We start from the raw sequence: 17,038 nt of genomic DNA on the forward strand, positions 1-17,038 counted from the left end.
TATGTTTGGTACCGCTGCGCCACGTGACACAGAGGAGGGGGGGGGGGGGGGGGCAGAGGCAGGGTATGTTGGGGAATATAAATTAATTAACTTAATTAACAACGAGGTTGTAGACCCACACAAAACACCGCCATCCAACAGTGCTTGCAGGCTGTCAGCGGGGAGGAAGAGGAGGAGAGTAAAAAAAAAAAAAAAAACAACCCTGGTTGATAGAGTAGTGATGATGCTGATGATGATGATGCTGATGACGACAGTGATGATGGTGCCATCCAGGGTCTGATGCTCCGCTGCACGCCCCGCTGATACACAGGGACGGTCGGACTGCTGGTGTGGCGGTGTGGTGGCGGTGAGGATTATCCGTTCAGGAGGCTGGAGGAGGGGGAGGCTGCAGGAGCATCATCCGGAGGGAAACAGCGACGAGGAAAAGAAAAGAAAAGCGATCGCGGTGTGTTGGATTCCTTCTCAGATTCCGTGCACACGCTGAGTGAAAGGAGGCTGGCCTTCGGGGGGCAGGGGGGGAAGAGAAAAGTGATTGTTCCGGCGCAACGTCCGACCGATCCGAGGTGGGATTCGACCACTTCCAGGCTGCTTTGTTATGCAACTCAAATCAAGTGCGATCCTCCTCTGAGCGTCTTAACGAGGCTGTTCCCGTCAAGGCAGCTCGGGATTACTGGGGCTTGGTGCGTGCTGGGTTGGGGTTGGGGTGGAGGGGGGTAGGACCACCGTGCTGGACGCCTGATCCGAGAGAAGATGTCGGGGCAGACGCTGACGGACCGCATCGCCGCGGCGCAGTACAGCTTGACGGGATCCGAGGTGCCCAGGGCTGTTTGTAAAGCCACCACACATGAACAGACAGCCCCAAAGAAGAAACACCTGGAATGTGAGTTCATCTATCTATCTATCTATCTATCTATCTATCTATCTATCTATCTATCTATCTATCTATCTATCTGGTGTCCTTTCGACCCTCCATCCATCCTCCTCATGTACAAGTAGGCCATGCACCAAAGCCTCCATGGTCCCACCCCCCTACACCTCACACCTCCCCTTCATCCAACACCCCCCTCCTCCAAGTGTGTGTTCCCATAGTCTTACACGTAGACACACACACACACACACACACACACACACACACACACACACACACTAGACAAATATCTGGCTTTAATAGAGGCCTTCACTGAACCCAATCCCCTCAACCCCTCGTTGTGCCGGTGCCACGTGCGTTGGTGCAGTGCCAGGAGGAAGCCAGCAAGCCTTGCACCAGCCACCTAACTCCTGCTGGCAGGAGACCGCTTGAGGAGGCACATTGAAGAAGATCAAAAGTTGGGTTGTTGCTGTCAGACGCTTACCTGCACGGGTACCTCGTCCCAGGTGTGCCGCACTAATAGAACACACACATGACAGACTGGCTTCTCGGGGTAAAGCGGCGGTCTGTTTTAAAAGGGATAACATTTTCAACGGGTGCTGGACGAATTCAAAGGCTTACAACCAGAAAGGCATGGCTTTCACAATCCTTTCTCCCCCCCCGAGCATCCACACACAGCTGATTGGCACGTGCTAAGTAGTTATGCACAGGTGAGGTGACAGTGGGCTCAATGGAGCTGGTGCAAAGGAGAGGAAGTCATATTCTAATGCTTGATACACATGCACCACATTGTGAAGCTGTGCTTCATATTTTAATCAGCAGAGCGGAGAGATTTCAAGCGGGCAAAGGGAGAATATGCAAACTCACAAGAGAAGGCCTCACATCTTAGATTTGAATGTAGTTATTAATACTGTGTTGCTGTCCAAATATCTGACAGTCATTAATACGTTTGCATCTTGAGAATGCACAGGAATTTTAATAAAATAAATGTTTTTCACACTGAAATATTTCAAGTGTCAGTTTTGATTTATAATTATATCTCAAAGTCAGGGAATAGTTAATTAGATCAGATATTATTTTAAATTGTTGTCAGAAGGTAAAAAAACCCCAGAGAGACTGAATACACAGGAATCAGACTGAGAGCGATTTGAATAAGTTGAAGACAATTTTATTATATTATTCTTGCAAGAAGCGACAATGTCACAGTACAACCTTTGCCTGAATGGAGTCAGACAGCTCCTTCTTAAAGGATGCATTGTTTTCTATCTGCATTGAAGGACACTAAAAGCAGCACAGAGGTTCCGAGAGTGCTGACACAGGTCATCCTTGAACACAGAGACAAAACAAGATCTCTCTAACAATTGTTTAACCACAATTTATGTTTATTGGCAAAACATGTTTTAAAATATTTTTGTTGAAATCTTCTTATTTATGCATTTTTTTTTTACAGTTTTTTTATTTTCTTAAATGTAAGGTGGGGAAGCATTGAAGCAACTTGGTCACCAGTCCATCACAGGACAAACTCAGAGATTATTAAGGTGTCAGCAACTTTTCTCTTGTGGAAGGAAACTGGATTACCCAGAGACTAAACTCACACAGGCACAGGGAGAACATGCAGACTCTGCACATAACCCCACAAGCCCAACATCTTCTGTAATATGTAGTGTGGAATTATCTGGTAAGACTTTGGCTTGTCAGTCATATTCACCTTTCTTGCACGTCTAGATTAAAAGAGTCTAACTAAACATGGCGCCGGCGTCTTGTGCCTGTTTGGAATTCACCCTTTGTTTCTATCTGACTAAAGCTAAAGTAGTGAAACACATCCAAATAACAAAGCAAAAACTTTTATGAAAATAAGACTTCCTGGTCAAATTCCCTCTGTGATTGGATGGATGTTTATTTTCTGAAAACAAGCAGGAATCGTTGTAAACTTGAGGAAAAACCCTGATATTTGACAGCGAGTAAAAATGAATCCTCTAGCTAATTCCATCCTTTATTCATCACAGATAGTTTTATTAGAATACACTGTTTAATTATTAGTTGATCCTATGAAGTATTATCAGTGGTTGTTGATGCTTGCAGCCCAGAGATAATCACTGTAGAAAGAGCTATGTGTATGAATACGGAAATTGTTTGGTGAAACTTAAGGTTACTTGCTTAATGCAGACAAATGAAGGACAGAGATGCGGATATTTGTATCTCCTCTCTCTTTCAATACTGTTATTAAAACACTACAATCTCACCAGGACATTGCACATTGTGATGTTATATAGCAACATGTAAGTTAACTTCTGGCAGTATAAGACACATAAGTTTTTTGTTTCACTTGAATGTAATACCTGTGTCTGAACAGAAGGTTGAAGATGTGTATGAAGTGTTGCATGAAGCAGTTGAGGTTCATTATGTAGATATTGTTCTTATTTCACTATTGCCTGTGTTTGGAGGACACACTCCTTTAGACTTCAGACTCCTCTTTCACTACAGAAACATGTTCTGCAGAATGTACCGTTGCTTTATCATGCAAATATCTTATTTTGGATATGCGTTGCTCAAAGACGTCACAGATTTGCAGTAAAGAACAAATATGTTGACGTTAACACTAAAAGCTTCATGGGCCTTGTCCTCTAAGATATAAATGACACGGTTGAACTTACATTTTGGGATGAATTGGAATCAAATTCTCAGAATGAGGTCTGGTTTGAATGCCCCATTGACTAAAAATTAAGAAAATCTCTGTTTTCCCTCATAGTTGTATCGATACCATGAACCACAGAGGATGACACAGCCTTCCTGACTTGTAGCTGGCGTTTGTTGAATCTTTTTACATGTGATGAAACACCGGAGAGGTGACTGGAGCCACTATGATGCTGTACCTACTGTAAATCTATTCCTCAATTTGAATCCATCAAACCTGCTAGAAGAAATCAATCCACCTATTTGCTGGTGTCTGGGTTGAAATATAGAACTTAATAATGATGAGCCACCAATCAGAGTACAAAAGAGGCGACGGCTGCCTCACTCAGCAGTTTGTTGTGCCTCTGGATGCAGAATTATTGCGCTCAATATATTCACTATTTCCTACTAATGCCTCAATGTCTGTCCCGCTGAGAAGCTAAAGTCAGAACTGAAAACAGTCGAGCTGAGAGGGCTATTTCCCAATTTTTTTTTGATAATATTATCGTGGTATAAGTGACACCTGCCTTCGTGATCATAATTCTTTCAAATGTATCTGAGTTCAGCAGAGTCAATGCAAAAACAAACAGTCACACGAGCAAAACATATCCAGCGGTCTGTTTAATCTATAAATACGGAGGATCGAAGGAACCAATAATGTAATAATGGCCAGTAATTTAATAACGGCTCGTAATGTAATTTGTACATTTTTAATGTAATAAAGCCAATAATGTGCTTACTTGCCGATAATGTATTCAAACAGTAAAAGCTGTTTCACAGCACAAACTGAGCGAGAGAGATGCATATATGTTCCCTAAATGAATGAATATGACACGTGTGCCATCCACAAGACTTATGCAGTTGAAATCCACATCCTGTGGTTGTTGATGAAAATAAATCCTCACTACTCATGATCGGTGATCCTCCGAGACACGGTAACACGGTCTCCGTTTACATGACGACGGTGCTCGGAGCCACTGAAAATGGCTCCCAAGGTGGAACTTTTTGAAAACGCTGCTACTCTGTCTCAGGGAAAACGCTGCTACTGTGCATTGTGCACCGCGGCCGTAGTAAGTAGTTCCTCTGCACATGCAAGACTAGACCCACAATAACAACAATGGCCGCCCGCCTCCAGAGTGTCGTGACTCCGAGTCCATATTCTTCTGGGACTTGATAGTTTTATAGTTGATAACATTCCAACTTCAGCAGCTGTCCATACAAATGTCTGTGTATCGCCATGGTTAGTGTTTATTATGTTTATTCATTCTCTGCACGAAGGTACATCGCTTTCAGCGTTTCTGCCGTTTCCCTGGAATTGGACGTCATTTTTCATGTTGCTGTGTAAATGCCAAACTTTTCTGAAATGAAAATGCAAAAAACATCACGTTTTCACTTGAAACGTTGCCGTACAAACGGGGCCTAACTCAAAAGTCTAGATAGGATGTGGGCCTGAAATGGAATGATTTTCTTGAAATAAGATAAAAAAAAAAAAAAAAAGATAAAGCAGTACAAAAGACTAATAAGAAGCTTTTTTTGAGGCGAGAGCACTGAACACTTTGTTGCCCATGAGAGATCTCATGAGCTTTAGTTTGAAGTCCACTTCATTGTGAAAAGTGACTGATTGTGGTACCGGGGTAACAGCCTCGGGGGGATGTTGTCTGACATTATGTCCTGTTTACCCACAGCTGGCATTTACCTCTCCGTGCTGCTCAGAGCTGCAGAAAACAAACATTCACCTTTTCTTCTGCTTCTGCGAGCAGAAAGACAAAACATCCCCGAAACCTGTCGCTGAAACAATGTGAGGATCCGACGAAGCCGTCACCGTCTCGTTCTGTATTGACAGACTTAATGTGTTTTTGTTTCTCCTTAAGCACAAGTAACATTATATTACACCGCTTCAAAAGGTATCGAGCATCTTCTTAAGAACCAAATTCCTCAAAACGAGTGTTTGCTTGTTGAATGGCGAAAGGGACTGTTGTTGGGAGCTGTGTGCTGGTGCTCTAAAAATATCCCCCATAGATTGTTCCACTGACGGCTGAATGTGTACTGGCCTGGTTCGAGTGACATCCAGGGCAGTAAGCTGCTCGCGCTGCAATCACACAGCCTGCAAACACAAAGAGACGGAGGAAAACCGAGGAGAGGATGAACTCCACCCTGGCTAGATAGTAATAGAAATGTCTGGGATGAAAGTATAAACAGACGTGCACCACACACGTTGTGATATATTTCTTCTGCACATGCGCGAGTAGATGGACATTGACAACAGTGGCGGACCCCAGAGTGTCATGACTCTCAGTCCAGATTCTCCTGGGACTTGGTGGTTTTAATAGTTGGACAGTCATCGTAAAAACAATCCAACTTGGCCGTCTGTCCGTACGAATGTTCTCGACATTGTAAAGCACCAAAACATTCTTAATTTTAGCCAGCAGATATCATGGAAATGTCGAGTAAATGTTGTATGTATGTATATTGTATGGATATGAAGAGAAACACCACATGAATTGTGACCCTGATTTCACATGAGTTGTTGCAGCTCAGTGATATTGAGACATTAACTAATGTGACTTTACCCACGTGAACTGCTGCTCCGTTCAAATGGTTTAGGTTGTTATTGTTGAGTTATGAGGAAACTGAAACACCACAGCAATTAACCTTCATGTCAGTGTCTCGTGTCTCTCTGCATTTAACGACAGCCGACCACGATAAAGATCGGACGTCTTAGATTAGAGGATTAGAGCTCGGGGAGCAGCACAGATTGCCCGTCCGACACCCCACGTGCCCCGAGTGTGTCATCCACAAGCACCTCCATGCACTGCCTGCATGTGTTTGTGTGTGTGTGTATGTGCACATCCACTGAAAGGTGCCTGCATGCCACAAGCACTTGGCTTCATTCCAGTGTGACGGGCTGGAGTGTGGATCCGACCGGTATTCAGGGTGGTGCAGCGGAGGGCGAGCAGCTGTGAGTCAAATGTCTGAATAGGCCGAAGATTTGAAGGCATTAGATTTGTCAACACGTTTGCAAGACGATCTGAATGTGTTGGTCGGGGGGGGGGGGGGGGGGGGGTCGGAATATATTTCCTATATTTTGTTGTGTGGCGATGAAGTAAACTCATCTGCTATCAACTGGGTGACCCGATACTTGAGTATTTGACCTATGATAGCTTTGGAGGCGGGATCCTAACAAGAGTGGGGAACATTAAATGGTTCGTTGGTTATAAAGCAGTAGAACCGTCCTCAACTGTTCGGTTCTGTAGCAAAGACATTTCTGAACATTGGAGAGACGACGTTAGCAAAACACAAGAAATCAAATGCAATAACAACAACTACAACTTGGGTCCTGTAAACATTTTCACGACTGCATAGTCACAGTGAGGTGTTGCACTGTGACTATCCTAATCCTTCCACTCCGTTGTTATCTCGTTATCTGTAGACAAAAGATGTTTATGAGATGAGATGAAAGTGTCCCATGTTTTGTGGAAGGTTTTCCATTCTGGACCAGTTTCCTTTGGGCGAGGCTCCGTCTGCCCTCTGGTTCAGATGGATGTATTTACTAAGACAGGATATTTTTGTGTTTACAGGTGATAACTGCATTTATTCTTTTTTTTTAATCCCCATAAACATGTACGGTGTGTTGCATTCTGTCATGGTTGACAGTATCTTGTCAATCTCCTGTCTCACAAAGTGCCAGAACTGTTCCCACAAGACTGCAGGTTCACATTTTACATTTTGAACATGGTGAGAAAGATCAGAGCTAAATCTATGATTTGGGGGACTCATAGATTATGAGCTCCTCTCATCTTACAAAGAAAAAGGTCATGGATTTAAAGTGTTTTAGAAATAACGAGTTGAACACATCAGATCTATAATTAAGAACACTACAACACTTTGGTTTAGACTGAAGCGACATGTTTAAAACTTTTAACACATGTCTGCATTTCCATCGTGCAGCTCAGCTCAACAGTTAATCTCTTAAATAAACGTGTGTCTCACTAACAAAACACTTCATAATTGTGCACTTTTCTCACTTCGGAAACACACAATCACTCTCAACAAACGGAACGAGAACAAAGAACATTACATCAAATACACCTTATAGTTTGAATGATTTTTCTCAGGTAAATCAGTATTTTATATAGGATATTTTGAACTTTATTGTATAATGCTGTTAGATATTGCACTGAATCAGGAATGCTGAGATTTATTCAAGAACATTTGTGCTTTTGCAAAAGTACTTAAGAATCATACAAAAAAAAAAAATTAAGATTCCATAAACAGAATAATGCAGAATTTCAAAATTCCTTTGGTAGAATACAAATTACAGTAAGATATAAAACAAACAAAACAACAACACATTTCTACTGTAATATTCAGACCCTGTCATCTGCATCTGGCCACATGTTTTCCTTGACGTCACTTCTAATATCTTCTCTGGCTAGGCACCGAGGGTAGAATCTTCTTTGAATGTCTGATCAATCCCTGGCAGGCTTCGGTAGAAATATCCCAACAGCCAGCATTCATTGCAGCAAGGAGAGCTGGTTGTGTGGAGAGCGATCATAAACCTTCCACCTCCATGCTGAAAAACATTCTTCAATGGGGCTCAAGAAGGGCGAGCACGGAGGCAATATTTTCATATCATCTTCAGTAGATTTCAATGCGGCTGCAGCAGAAATTCCCAGTGTTTTTTCCCCCTATCATTCTGTTTTGAGTGTGTTTTTAACTGTTCTGAACAAAGTGTTGTAGCATTTGAAAAATGTGCTGTTAAAGCATAGTGTTTTGCGTGTGTGAACTCGTGAATGAGAAAAGACTTCATCCATTTCGGTGACTGTGGTCGCTGAATGCATTTTGTCTTAAAGCAACGAAAAGTGAGACACAGTTTCGCCCACATGGTTTTCTGCTTTGCAGACCGTGTTCAGAGTTTTGAACATGTCGCTTCAGTTTTGATCAGTTTTTTTTCTTAGCGATCGAGAAAAAAAAAACTACTATAGAAGCTGTTAATGTTTTCACACAGTCGGGTTATCATGAAGTGGCAAAGGTACTTAATTGGGTTCATTAAAATGTACATTACTTAAAAAAAAAAATAGATTAATTTCACCTATTGGCTGAAAAATGGCTGAAAGTCCTGTCCTTAAAACCTTTACACACTGAAATCAATAATATATACATATCAGTATTTACCAACTATAAGTTTAACTGAATATCAAAACTGTAATGGCTGTTAAATAGACATAACAATGAGATGCTCTCATAATAAACTATGCACTGAAACAAAATAGAAAAACTCAACAGTTTATATCTATTATAATTCATTCCTCCTGCAATGATCTGGAGATATTTACATTTATGGGAAACATTAATCCTAGCAGGTCAAGTATTGCTGTGGAGGTTTTGTAATGATGAATCTTTTTACAAAGACGGCAGACACACCGAGAATCTGTAAAAGTATCTCAATGATCTCGGTGTAGTAATGTGACCATCTGTCCTGCTGGGAAGCAAAGGAGTGAGGAGTGGCACGTCTCGCTCGTATTCCCAGACACTTGATTTACACCAATAGTAGCTTTTTATAATCGCACAGGCACCAAGTTTGAAGTTTAAAGTTCCATGACCCGCCAAAAGTTAAAGTAAGTGGTGCAGAAACCTCTAATAATGATTCTCTGTAGTGGAAGGGTTACAGGAAATGCGATGTTCGAGGTACCAGAGGCCATGGGATGTTTCGAGCCTTCAACTTGATGATGATGATGATGATGAGGCATGGCGATTATCCAATACTTGTCCCGGATGGTGATCAACCAGTATCCACTGAGCCTATGAGAGGTTTTTTTTAAAAGTCAATGTCATGATTCCCTCCTGAAGATTTTCACTCAGTAGCTTCTTGAACACTTGGTTGGCCTCCTTGGAGTAGCACGGAAAGAACATGAAGACTTCTAGAGAGAGGTTCTGAAATCTATTATCGACCTCATCAAGGCCTTGCAAGTCAACGCCATGTTTTTTCCCCCACGCTCAGTAGTAATACGTGTAGAACGCCAGACTGCCAAACGTAATCCTCATATATTTCACAAGAATAAAGTGTTTGGGAAGCGTAGACAAGCAGATTAACATTTCTGTCCTTTATACCGCTCTATCTTGTTCAGGGTCTCGGGGCGTTGGAGTCGATCCCAGCTAACTCCTACACCGTAGTGAAAGGGCTTTGGTCCGTAGAGCAAAACCACAAAACTAACATCTATCTCCCATGACCCACAAAATGTACTCATATTTCCATAAAAATCAGTTGTAGGTCTTGACAATGGGATCTTCAGTATAACCCTTATAGTTGGATGATGGGAACCAGAGAACCATGGCGGTTTAATCTAAAAAATTATGTTTCATAAATTGACATACTATCAGTTCCAGCGTCCACTCATTTCTATTGTTAATCGTTTATTCTTGCAAATAAAAAACATAAAGAATGCACAATGCCAAAGAGTTTACTCTCCCCCAACAATCATTGGCCTGCGGTTTTGCGCCAGTGTGAAATTGCACTCTGGCATGTCAGTCACGTTTGTGTTGAAGATCCTGCAGCGAAGGAGTCAGCCTGGATTGATTAATGGATTACACATCACCAGAAAACTGTATCAGTTAAACAAGCGTTTATTCTTCCCTCGTCAATCTGCTGCGGCAGGACAGTGAGCTTTTGTGCTGCTTGGCTTCAACCCCAGTAAAACGACTAAATACAATTTATTATTTTTTTTTTGTTCTTACCTCACCCATATGGGTTTAGAACAAAAGTACTTGAATCATCAATTTTCCTGGATTGGACAGCTGAGCGTTTCCTCAGCCTGAACATTGAGACTTAGAGACTGGATGGGAGGACACGCATGGTTTCTGCAGCTCCGAGGGCGGAAAACTACGGTGTAACAGGAAATGAATGTCGGCCAAATGAAGATGGCTCTGTTTCCAAAGACCGATCCTGATGGCTCCCATCTCTATCACATAACTCTCGCATTGCCGAAACATCGGCAACGCGTGCGGTTCAAAAAAAAAACAGGACAGGTTTATAGCTTTTGCCGAATACGAATTACGGCCCTACGTTTCCTCTTCTCCTCCAAAACAACGTTCATCATCGTGACCTTGTCGTTGATTAAGCCTCGTTCCTGAGTTACACCAATGATTATCACCGCCCTAAATCTAGTCACTCCAATTAACAGGTTTTCCTAACACGGAGATGCGATTAACGCTAGGCCCGGAGCAAACGCGTCGAATATATTACCTGCTCTGCACGCCTGTGTGTGTGTGTGTTGGTGATGGGGGTGGGGGGGTGGGTGGGGGGTGGAGCAGGAGGATAAGCAGTGAGGAATATAAACAGCGTGCTGTGTCCCCTTTGGCTGCTATGGTGCTGTTACCACAACATGAGTCACTATCAATGTGTTGCCACATTTGAGAGACAGACTGGCTTTTTGAAGGAGGGAGGATGGGGGCGGGGCTTCATGGTTGGGTAAAATTCATCAGCTGGAGGGTCCCTGCAAAGCAAAATCCATCAGATTTTCACACAGTTTCCCTTTGAGATTTGCAAACTTTAAGAATTTCACGGAATTTCTTTTAATTTAATTTCTTTTTTTTTTAAATTTCATTTCATACATGCTCAGAATCAATATCAAGTCCACAGTGCACACCAGGTAACCAAAGCTATTTCACCACACAAACAGTGAATAATTACAGCTGAACAATTCAATCAGACAGCATGTCCGAAAAGGAGAGGGAAGACGTATAACTTATTAAATCCCAGCCATTCTCCATAAATAATATTTAATTTTGTTTAGCTTTCACTTATTTAATTGTCAATTAATTTAAACATATTAGACCTATTATAATAAGACATTATCTGATGATGATACATATTTTTCTAAATAATTAATGAGATGTAATATAGAATAAATTTCACCGTTTTCACTGTTTGACCATATCCAATTATACATACATAAATTATTTTAAGTATACATATACAATTTATATGCACACAAATGTATTCACACATATTCCGACATATAGAACTATATAGCATGTAGGCACATTTGCTCACAGTCCATCTTTATATATTCATTATCTTTTTTATATCTTTTGTCATTTTCATACAAAATGTTATTATCTAACAGCTGGTGTTCTACATTTCAAGCATGTATGTATTTTTTCTTTATGTACGGGATTTTGCTTTGGCTCCACAGTGATCTCCTTGGTTGCTTCACAGTTAAAATGTATCTTCCACTTTCAGTATTGTGTTTGCATGTACTCCCTGTGCATGTTTGCATTAATTGATCACTGAAACCCCCGCAGGTGGGAATGTGAGTCGAGGTTATTGTTTCTTTGTGTCAGCCCTGTGAAGGACTGGTGAGTCGTGACACACGTCTTTGGTTACACTCTCTTCCACCCATTATTGACTAACTGCTCCTTTCGATCCTGAACCGGAGGAAGCCGCTGTAGAAGACGAGTGGACGGTCTTGTGCTCAGGATCGTTGTCCTTTTGAAGGATGAAATGTCAACCTGTACGTTTTAGTGCTTTTGGCTGCAGAATGTGCTTGTTTACCTCCGTGTTGCTTCAGTCTGCAGTGGAAGCTTCCATAAATGCCAGGGTGCCCTGTTCTGTTGGCAGCAGTAAACTGGGCTGAGCTTCGAGCCAAGCCTGTTTGCTTTGGCTCGTGAACTGCACACTGTCTTCTTCTTCCGTCTTTGTTTTTTTAATTTTAAAAAAGGGTTTATCTAATCAACGTAAAGAACATTCGATTTGCAGACCTCACCGGTTTCATTTTGTACTTTTATGAGGTGCCGCCCCGGCTATTTATTTTTGATGAGCCTTGCATGTGCTGGCAATAATTTGAGAGAAACATTACATGGTCATATTTTACACAGCGGAGGTGACTGGGACTTATCGATGAGGCACATTGTAGATCTTGTGGCTTGGTTTTTGTCCTGACTGAGGCGGAGTGGCTTGGAAAGTGTTCAACCGGAGTGTGAAGGATTGTCTCAGATTCACTGTCGCGAAAACCTAATGTTTAACCAAATTACTGCTCTCTCCTTGCATCGTGTTTACCTACAGCGACCTAAACTATTGATTTTGGCATCTCACCATGGTCACATCCTGTGCGTGAACTACCATTTGTAGCCAGATGTCCAATTACCGTTTGATTGGGGCTTTGTGCAACTTCTAACACCGATGTACTCCCCAAAATATTATCGTGTTTCAGACTGTGATTCTGTGACTGAGATGTCCGTGGCTTCTGTGCTTCGTCATTACTCCCACTCTGCTCCTCTTCCTTCCTTCCTCTGTGGTTCACAGCATTGTTCGCCTAATGGAGAGTTGCAGTGAACAGAGGATTGTGAAAGAAGGTTGTCGAGAGGTCTCAGCATGCACCGCAGCGCTGATGGCACAGCGGGTGTCTTAGAAAAGCCCAGAAATGTCTCTCTAATGTCAAACGTTGTGTGGGAGGCAGACGGTTCCAGTAGCAGTGAATGTCCAGATTAATGGGCCAGGTCGAGGATCTCCTCCTGCAGCTGCTATCAGATTGTTATCTCCTCTAAAGCAGAGCGTCGGATTGATTTGTTTTCTCTTTCTTAATGCTGCCCTCATCATAGACATGTTTCTAATGTTTTCCTCAAGGTTGTTCTGCCCTTGGCGCTGCCTTCATATTCTGGGCAGGTTCAGGTGAATAGTTTTCTCCCGTAGTGTGCAGGTAAACAGCGGCGCTCATTGCAGCGGCTCAAACATTCAGAGGGCTTGTCTGTACCCTGGCTATGTTAATAATGCAGGATGGATTGGGTTTCCTGCTGGGTTTTTTTTTTTCTCCCTGACTGCTGAGGTCTTCCTCAAGACCAGGTTCTACAGTGAAAAAGCGAAGTCAAACAACGTATGTGAAGCATCAGGAACAGAGTGCAAGCAGTTTTTAAAAAGTATTTGAGTTTCGAGAAAATATTTCGCGCCTTTCTTTGAGAGACTTTGGGAGACTTTAAAGACATTTCAGGTGAAAAGCTGACAGACAACACTCATCTCAGGCAAATGGATCCTTCAAAAACAAGCAATGGGCATTTTCCCGGGGCGGCTTTCGATTATAGAACTTGTAGTTGTTGTTTATTTTTACTTTTGTAAATCCAATTTAACAAACTGAGCAGATGAAGGCCGCCTCTGAAGTCAGGGTTTCCTCACAAGAAATGTATCAGTGTTTTAAAAAAATGTTTATGAAGATAGGAAAACAGTAGTGTCTATTTTTGCTGTAATGCATCATTTTTCATTGATAATTGCATCTCAAGGTTTTCGTTCTCTTTTTATTTTTTTCTTGTCAGATTGCTCAGTTGGAGACGTTGAACTCCTGTTACATTTCAGAAAACAATTTATGTCAAAGTGGCTGTTTGGTGAGGTTTATGCACCAAAACACAATTTCAGTGGCAATACATATTAATTAATGTCACGATGACAACAATAAAGACGTCAGTAATGCGTTTACACAGTTGTTGGACAAACATAGGTTAGGTTCAGGAAAACGTCGTCCTTCGATCACTTGTGTTCCATGTTTCATTCTGACTTAACAATTGTTAATTGCTTTTCTCACAACAGCTTGAAAACACTAGATGAGACTGTGAATATTTCCAGGTATCCTCTGTAGGTGCAGTTAGATTGTACTGTTCTTATACTAAACTGGGTGCTCACAATCAAGTATCATCAGGATATGCTGAAGGCAAGAACAAACATTTTAGGATACTGTGTTTTTATTTCGGCATTGTTTCTTGTGTTTTTTATCTTGTCTTTGAGAGTAATAAAGACACTTTTCCTTCAATAAGCTCTTTTAAGTACAGTTCCTTTGGTAGTCCACATTCCTGCCGGTTTTTTGCAAACTCATGCAGGCATTCCCTCTGGACAACAATCAGGATTGTTACATAACTGAGCGGTTTTAGGAATCATTGTTAGATTTCTAGCTGCTCTCATTGTCCCATAAACTTGTTGTAATCACCCCGTTAGATTTCACAGACAACTCAGTTTTTATTGGTTTTTAATTAAGTTAGAATAGAAAAATACATTTTCTTTTTCTCTACAGTTTTCAAAGCATATAGACAAAAATAGCATATATCCGTTTTTTGTTATTCTATTCTTAGAACATTCTTCACTTCGACTATTCTTTACTTACTAGCAGAATGTCCAGAGCACAAACACAGATATAGATTCTTCTTTGTCGAGGAAAGAAAAACAGAAATCAAAGCAGATGAGTATTGTTTGTATTGTCTCCCTTGGATTGTAGGACTTTTCACCGTGAGCCACGAAGCAGGACCCGTAAAAGCAAATGGCCTCATGGGAGGTGAGCAGTTAATAAAATGATCAACAACGCCAAAGCTAAAAAATCATAAACGCACGTCGTGGAACAAGCAGATATAATCGCTGCAGGTCTCTCTGCTATCTGAGCATTGGCATTTTAGTGGAGCTGCGGGCAGGAAGAAGTACAATTAGAGTAATTACAGGAAGATTGATCAGGGGACACAGGAGAAAAAAAAAACAGATCAATTCTCCAGGAAAAAGATTTATCCCCGATGATGAGGAGAGATTTGTTGATGAGAGTGAATAATTTACCTTCAGGCTCCAGAACAAAGGTCCTTTTTGACACTAAGCGTCACACCGTGAATCAACCTGTTGCAGCTTCGAGGGTGTTTTCTGTCATCAAAACAAACATGAGCGTGCACACACACTCTTCAGTTTGAGTTCAGTATCTAGGGAAACTGGAAAATACGCCTGAAAGAGACCAGATCATTTAATCTAAATATTCAACAAAATATTGTGAATCAATGATTGTGTTTCACACACGTTGGAAGATTTTAATACAGCCGCAGCTTTCCATAGTGTTTTCCTTATTCTCCAATCAGATGTCTGGTTTTCATTTGGGTTTTTTTCTCAGTAGATTCATGAGCATAAACAAGTTTCTCGAGAGTTTTGATCATTAGATGTGTTCAGTGACTACTCACTTAAACACCATAGTTGAGAACAATATTTTAAGGCGCTTCATATAGTTTCAAAAAGAACATGGTTCTTTATATGTCAGATGTAGATCTGATTCAGCAAATAGTATTTCAAAATACATCTATGTTTACAACTGACTAAACCTTTGAGTGTATTTTTCATTTTATACGGCCTTTTATTCTTTTAGAGTTCAATTTGATATTGTTTGTTTGTGCTTTTGTCGTTATCATCACACCATACACTGTCTGTACATGTGGAGAATTGCTTTGGAGATATACCACCTATGGAAAATCACAGCATCTGGTATCTTTAATAGGTTCACATCAAACATGTTTATACGTTGTTTATAGCTCCATCATATTGAGATCCGAACTACTCCCATTGACTGATCCTGTTTCATGAAGCATTGTTATATATATTATTATATGTTATATAATATTCAGCTTTGCTGTTGTATGCGATTAAACTACACATGAAACTGTGTATAAAGCAGTTTAACCTTCAACAGTTTGGTATACTACTCACACACTAATGCTTCACATAATGATATTTTATTTATCTTTATACTTTGCTGCTGGTGGATCACTACTTTCACTCCAGATTCAGATACACTGATAAAAAGGTTTGCTGGATCCTGTCAGTTTTCTGTGATACACAACAGGCGTGCAATCAGAAGATCATGAATAATAAATAGATAAATGGGATCCACCACCCACAAGCTGCATCTCATGCAACAATATCAGTTCCACCAACCACTTTGTAAAACGTCACCTAGAAAAGCTGCTGTCTGTGCTACCAGCAGCAGCAGCAGTATTGTAAAAGACGCCAGCTTCTCCCTCAGATGTCACTTCCATCCTCCACAGTGTCCCAATGGCTGCCTCTTCATTTGGCTACCACGCCACATCCGTGCTATGTTACGCTGGGATGCAGTGCATTCTGGGATACTTTTTTTTTTTCTCCTCTCTTCTCCCCCGCTTGCATGTTGCTTGAGGGTAAGAGGAGCTATAAATACATGCCGTGCTTTCATGGTCCATTCATGTGTCGCTCTACAAAGCGACACTCCTGCAGCATGGCTTGTATCACGCGCTCATGCGGACTGGGTAAAAAAGACACCTCTGAATTACGGTGAAGGCTCAGCGTGGCAGCGATGGGAAGGTTAATGCTCAGTATTAGTGCTGAATATTTCAGCCATGACTCACGTACATCTGGCCCTGACGATATGACCCCCGCCAGTTCATCGCTGTCAGGATGATTTCACAAAGATTTGTCTTTTTTACATTTTTTTCCCCCCGCATCTTTCATGTTACTGCAAATGCGAGAGCCTGTTGCCGTGGAAACCACCTTGACATGTCCCCAGTGGCGCTTGTGTATTTGTAAAAATACTAAGCTATGAAAACGGAGAGGAGGATGCAGCGTGTGTGTCGTGCGGCAAACTGGAGTGTGGTCCGAGGCTGCGTGCATGCTTGGCAGCTTGCCCTGAGTAGTACTCCTGCACACACACGCACACACACACACACACACACACACACACA

General features: G+C 41.6%; 1 protein-coding gene across 1 annotated transcript in view; it reads left to right on the forward strand.

The window, feature by feature from the left end:
* Positions 1–750: 750 nt before the first annotated feature.
* Positions 751–17,038, forward strand: part of snap91a (synaptosome associated protein 91a) — a gene marked incomplete at both ends in the record, with an annotated part of 36,161 nt that continues 19,873 nt past the window's right edge. The window contains one exon of the mRNA XM_080470909.1: positions 751–880. Within this exon, the coding sequence (XP_080327035.1) occupies positions 751–880 (130 nt within the window). The remainder of the gene's footprint in view (positions 881–17,038) is intronic.

This window comes from Lipophrys pholis (assembly GCF_963383615.2).
Source record: "Lipophrys pholis genome assembly, chromosome: 9".
Classification (NCBI taxonomy): Eukaryota; Metazoa; Chordata; class Actinopteri; order Blenniiformes; family Blenniidae; genus Lipophrys; species Lipophrys pholis.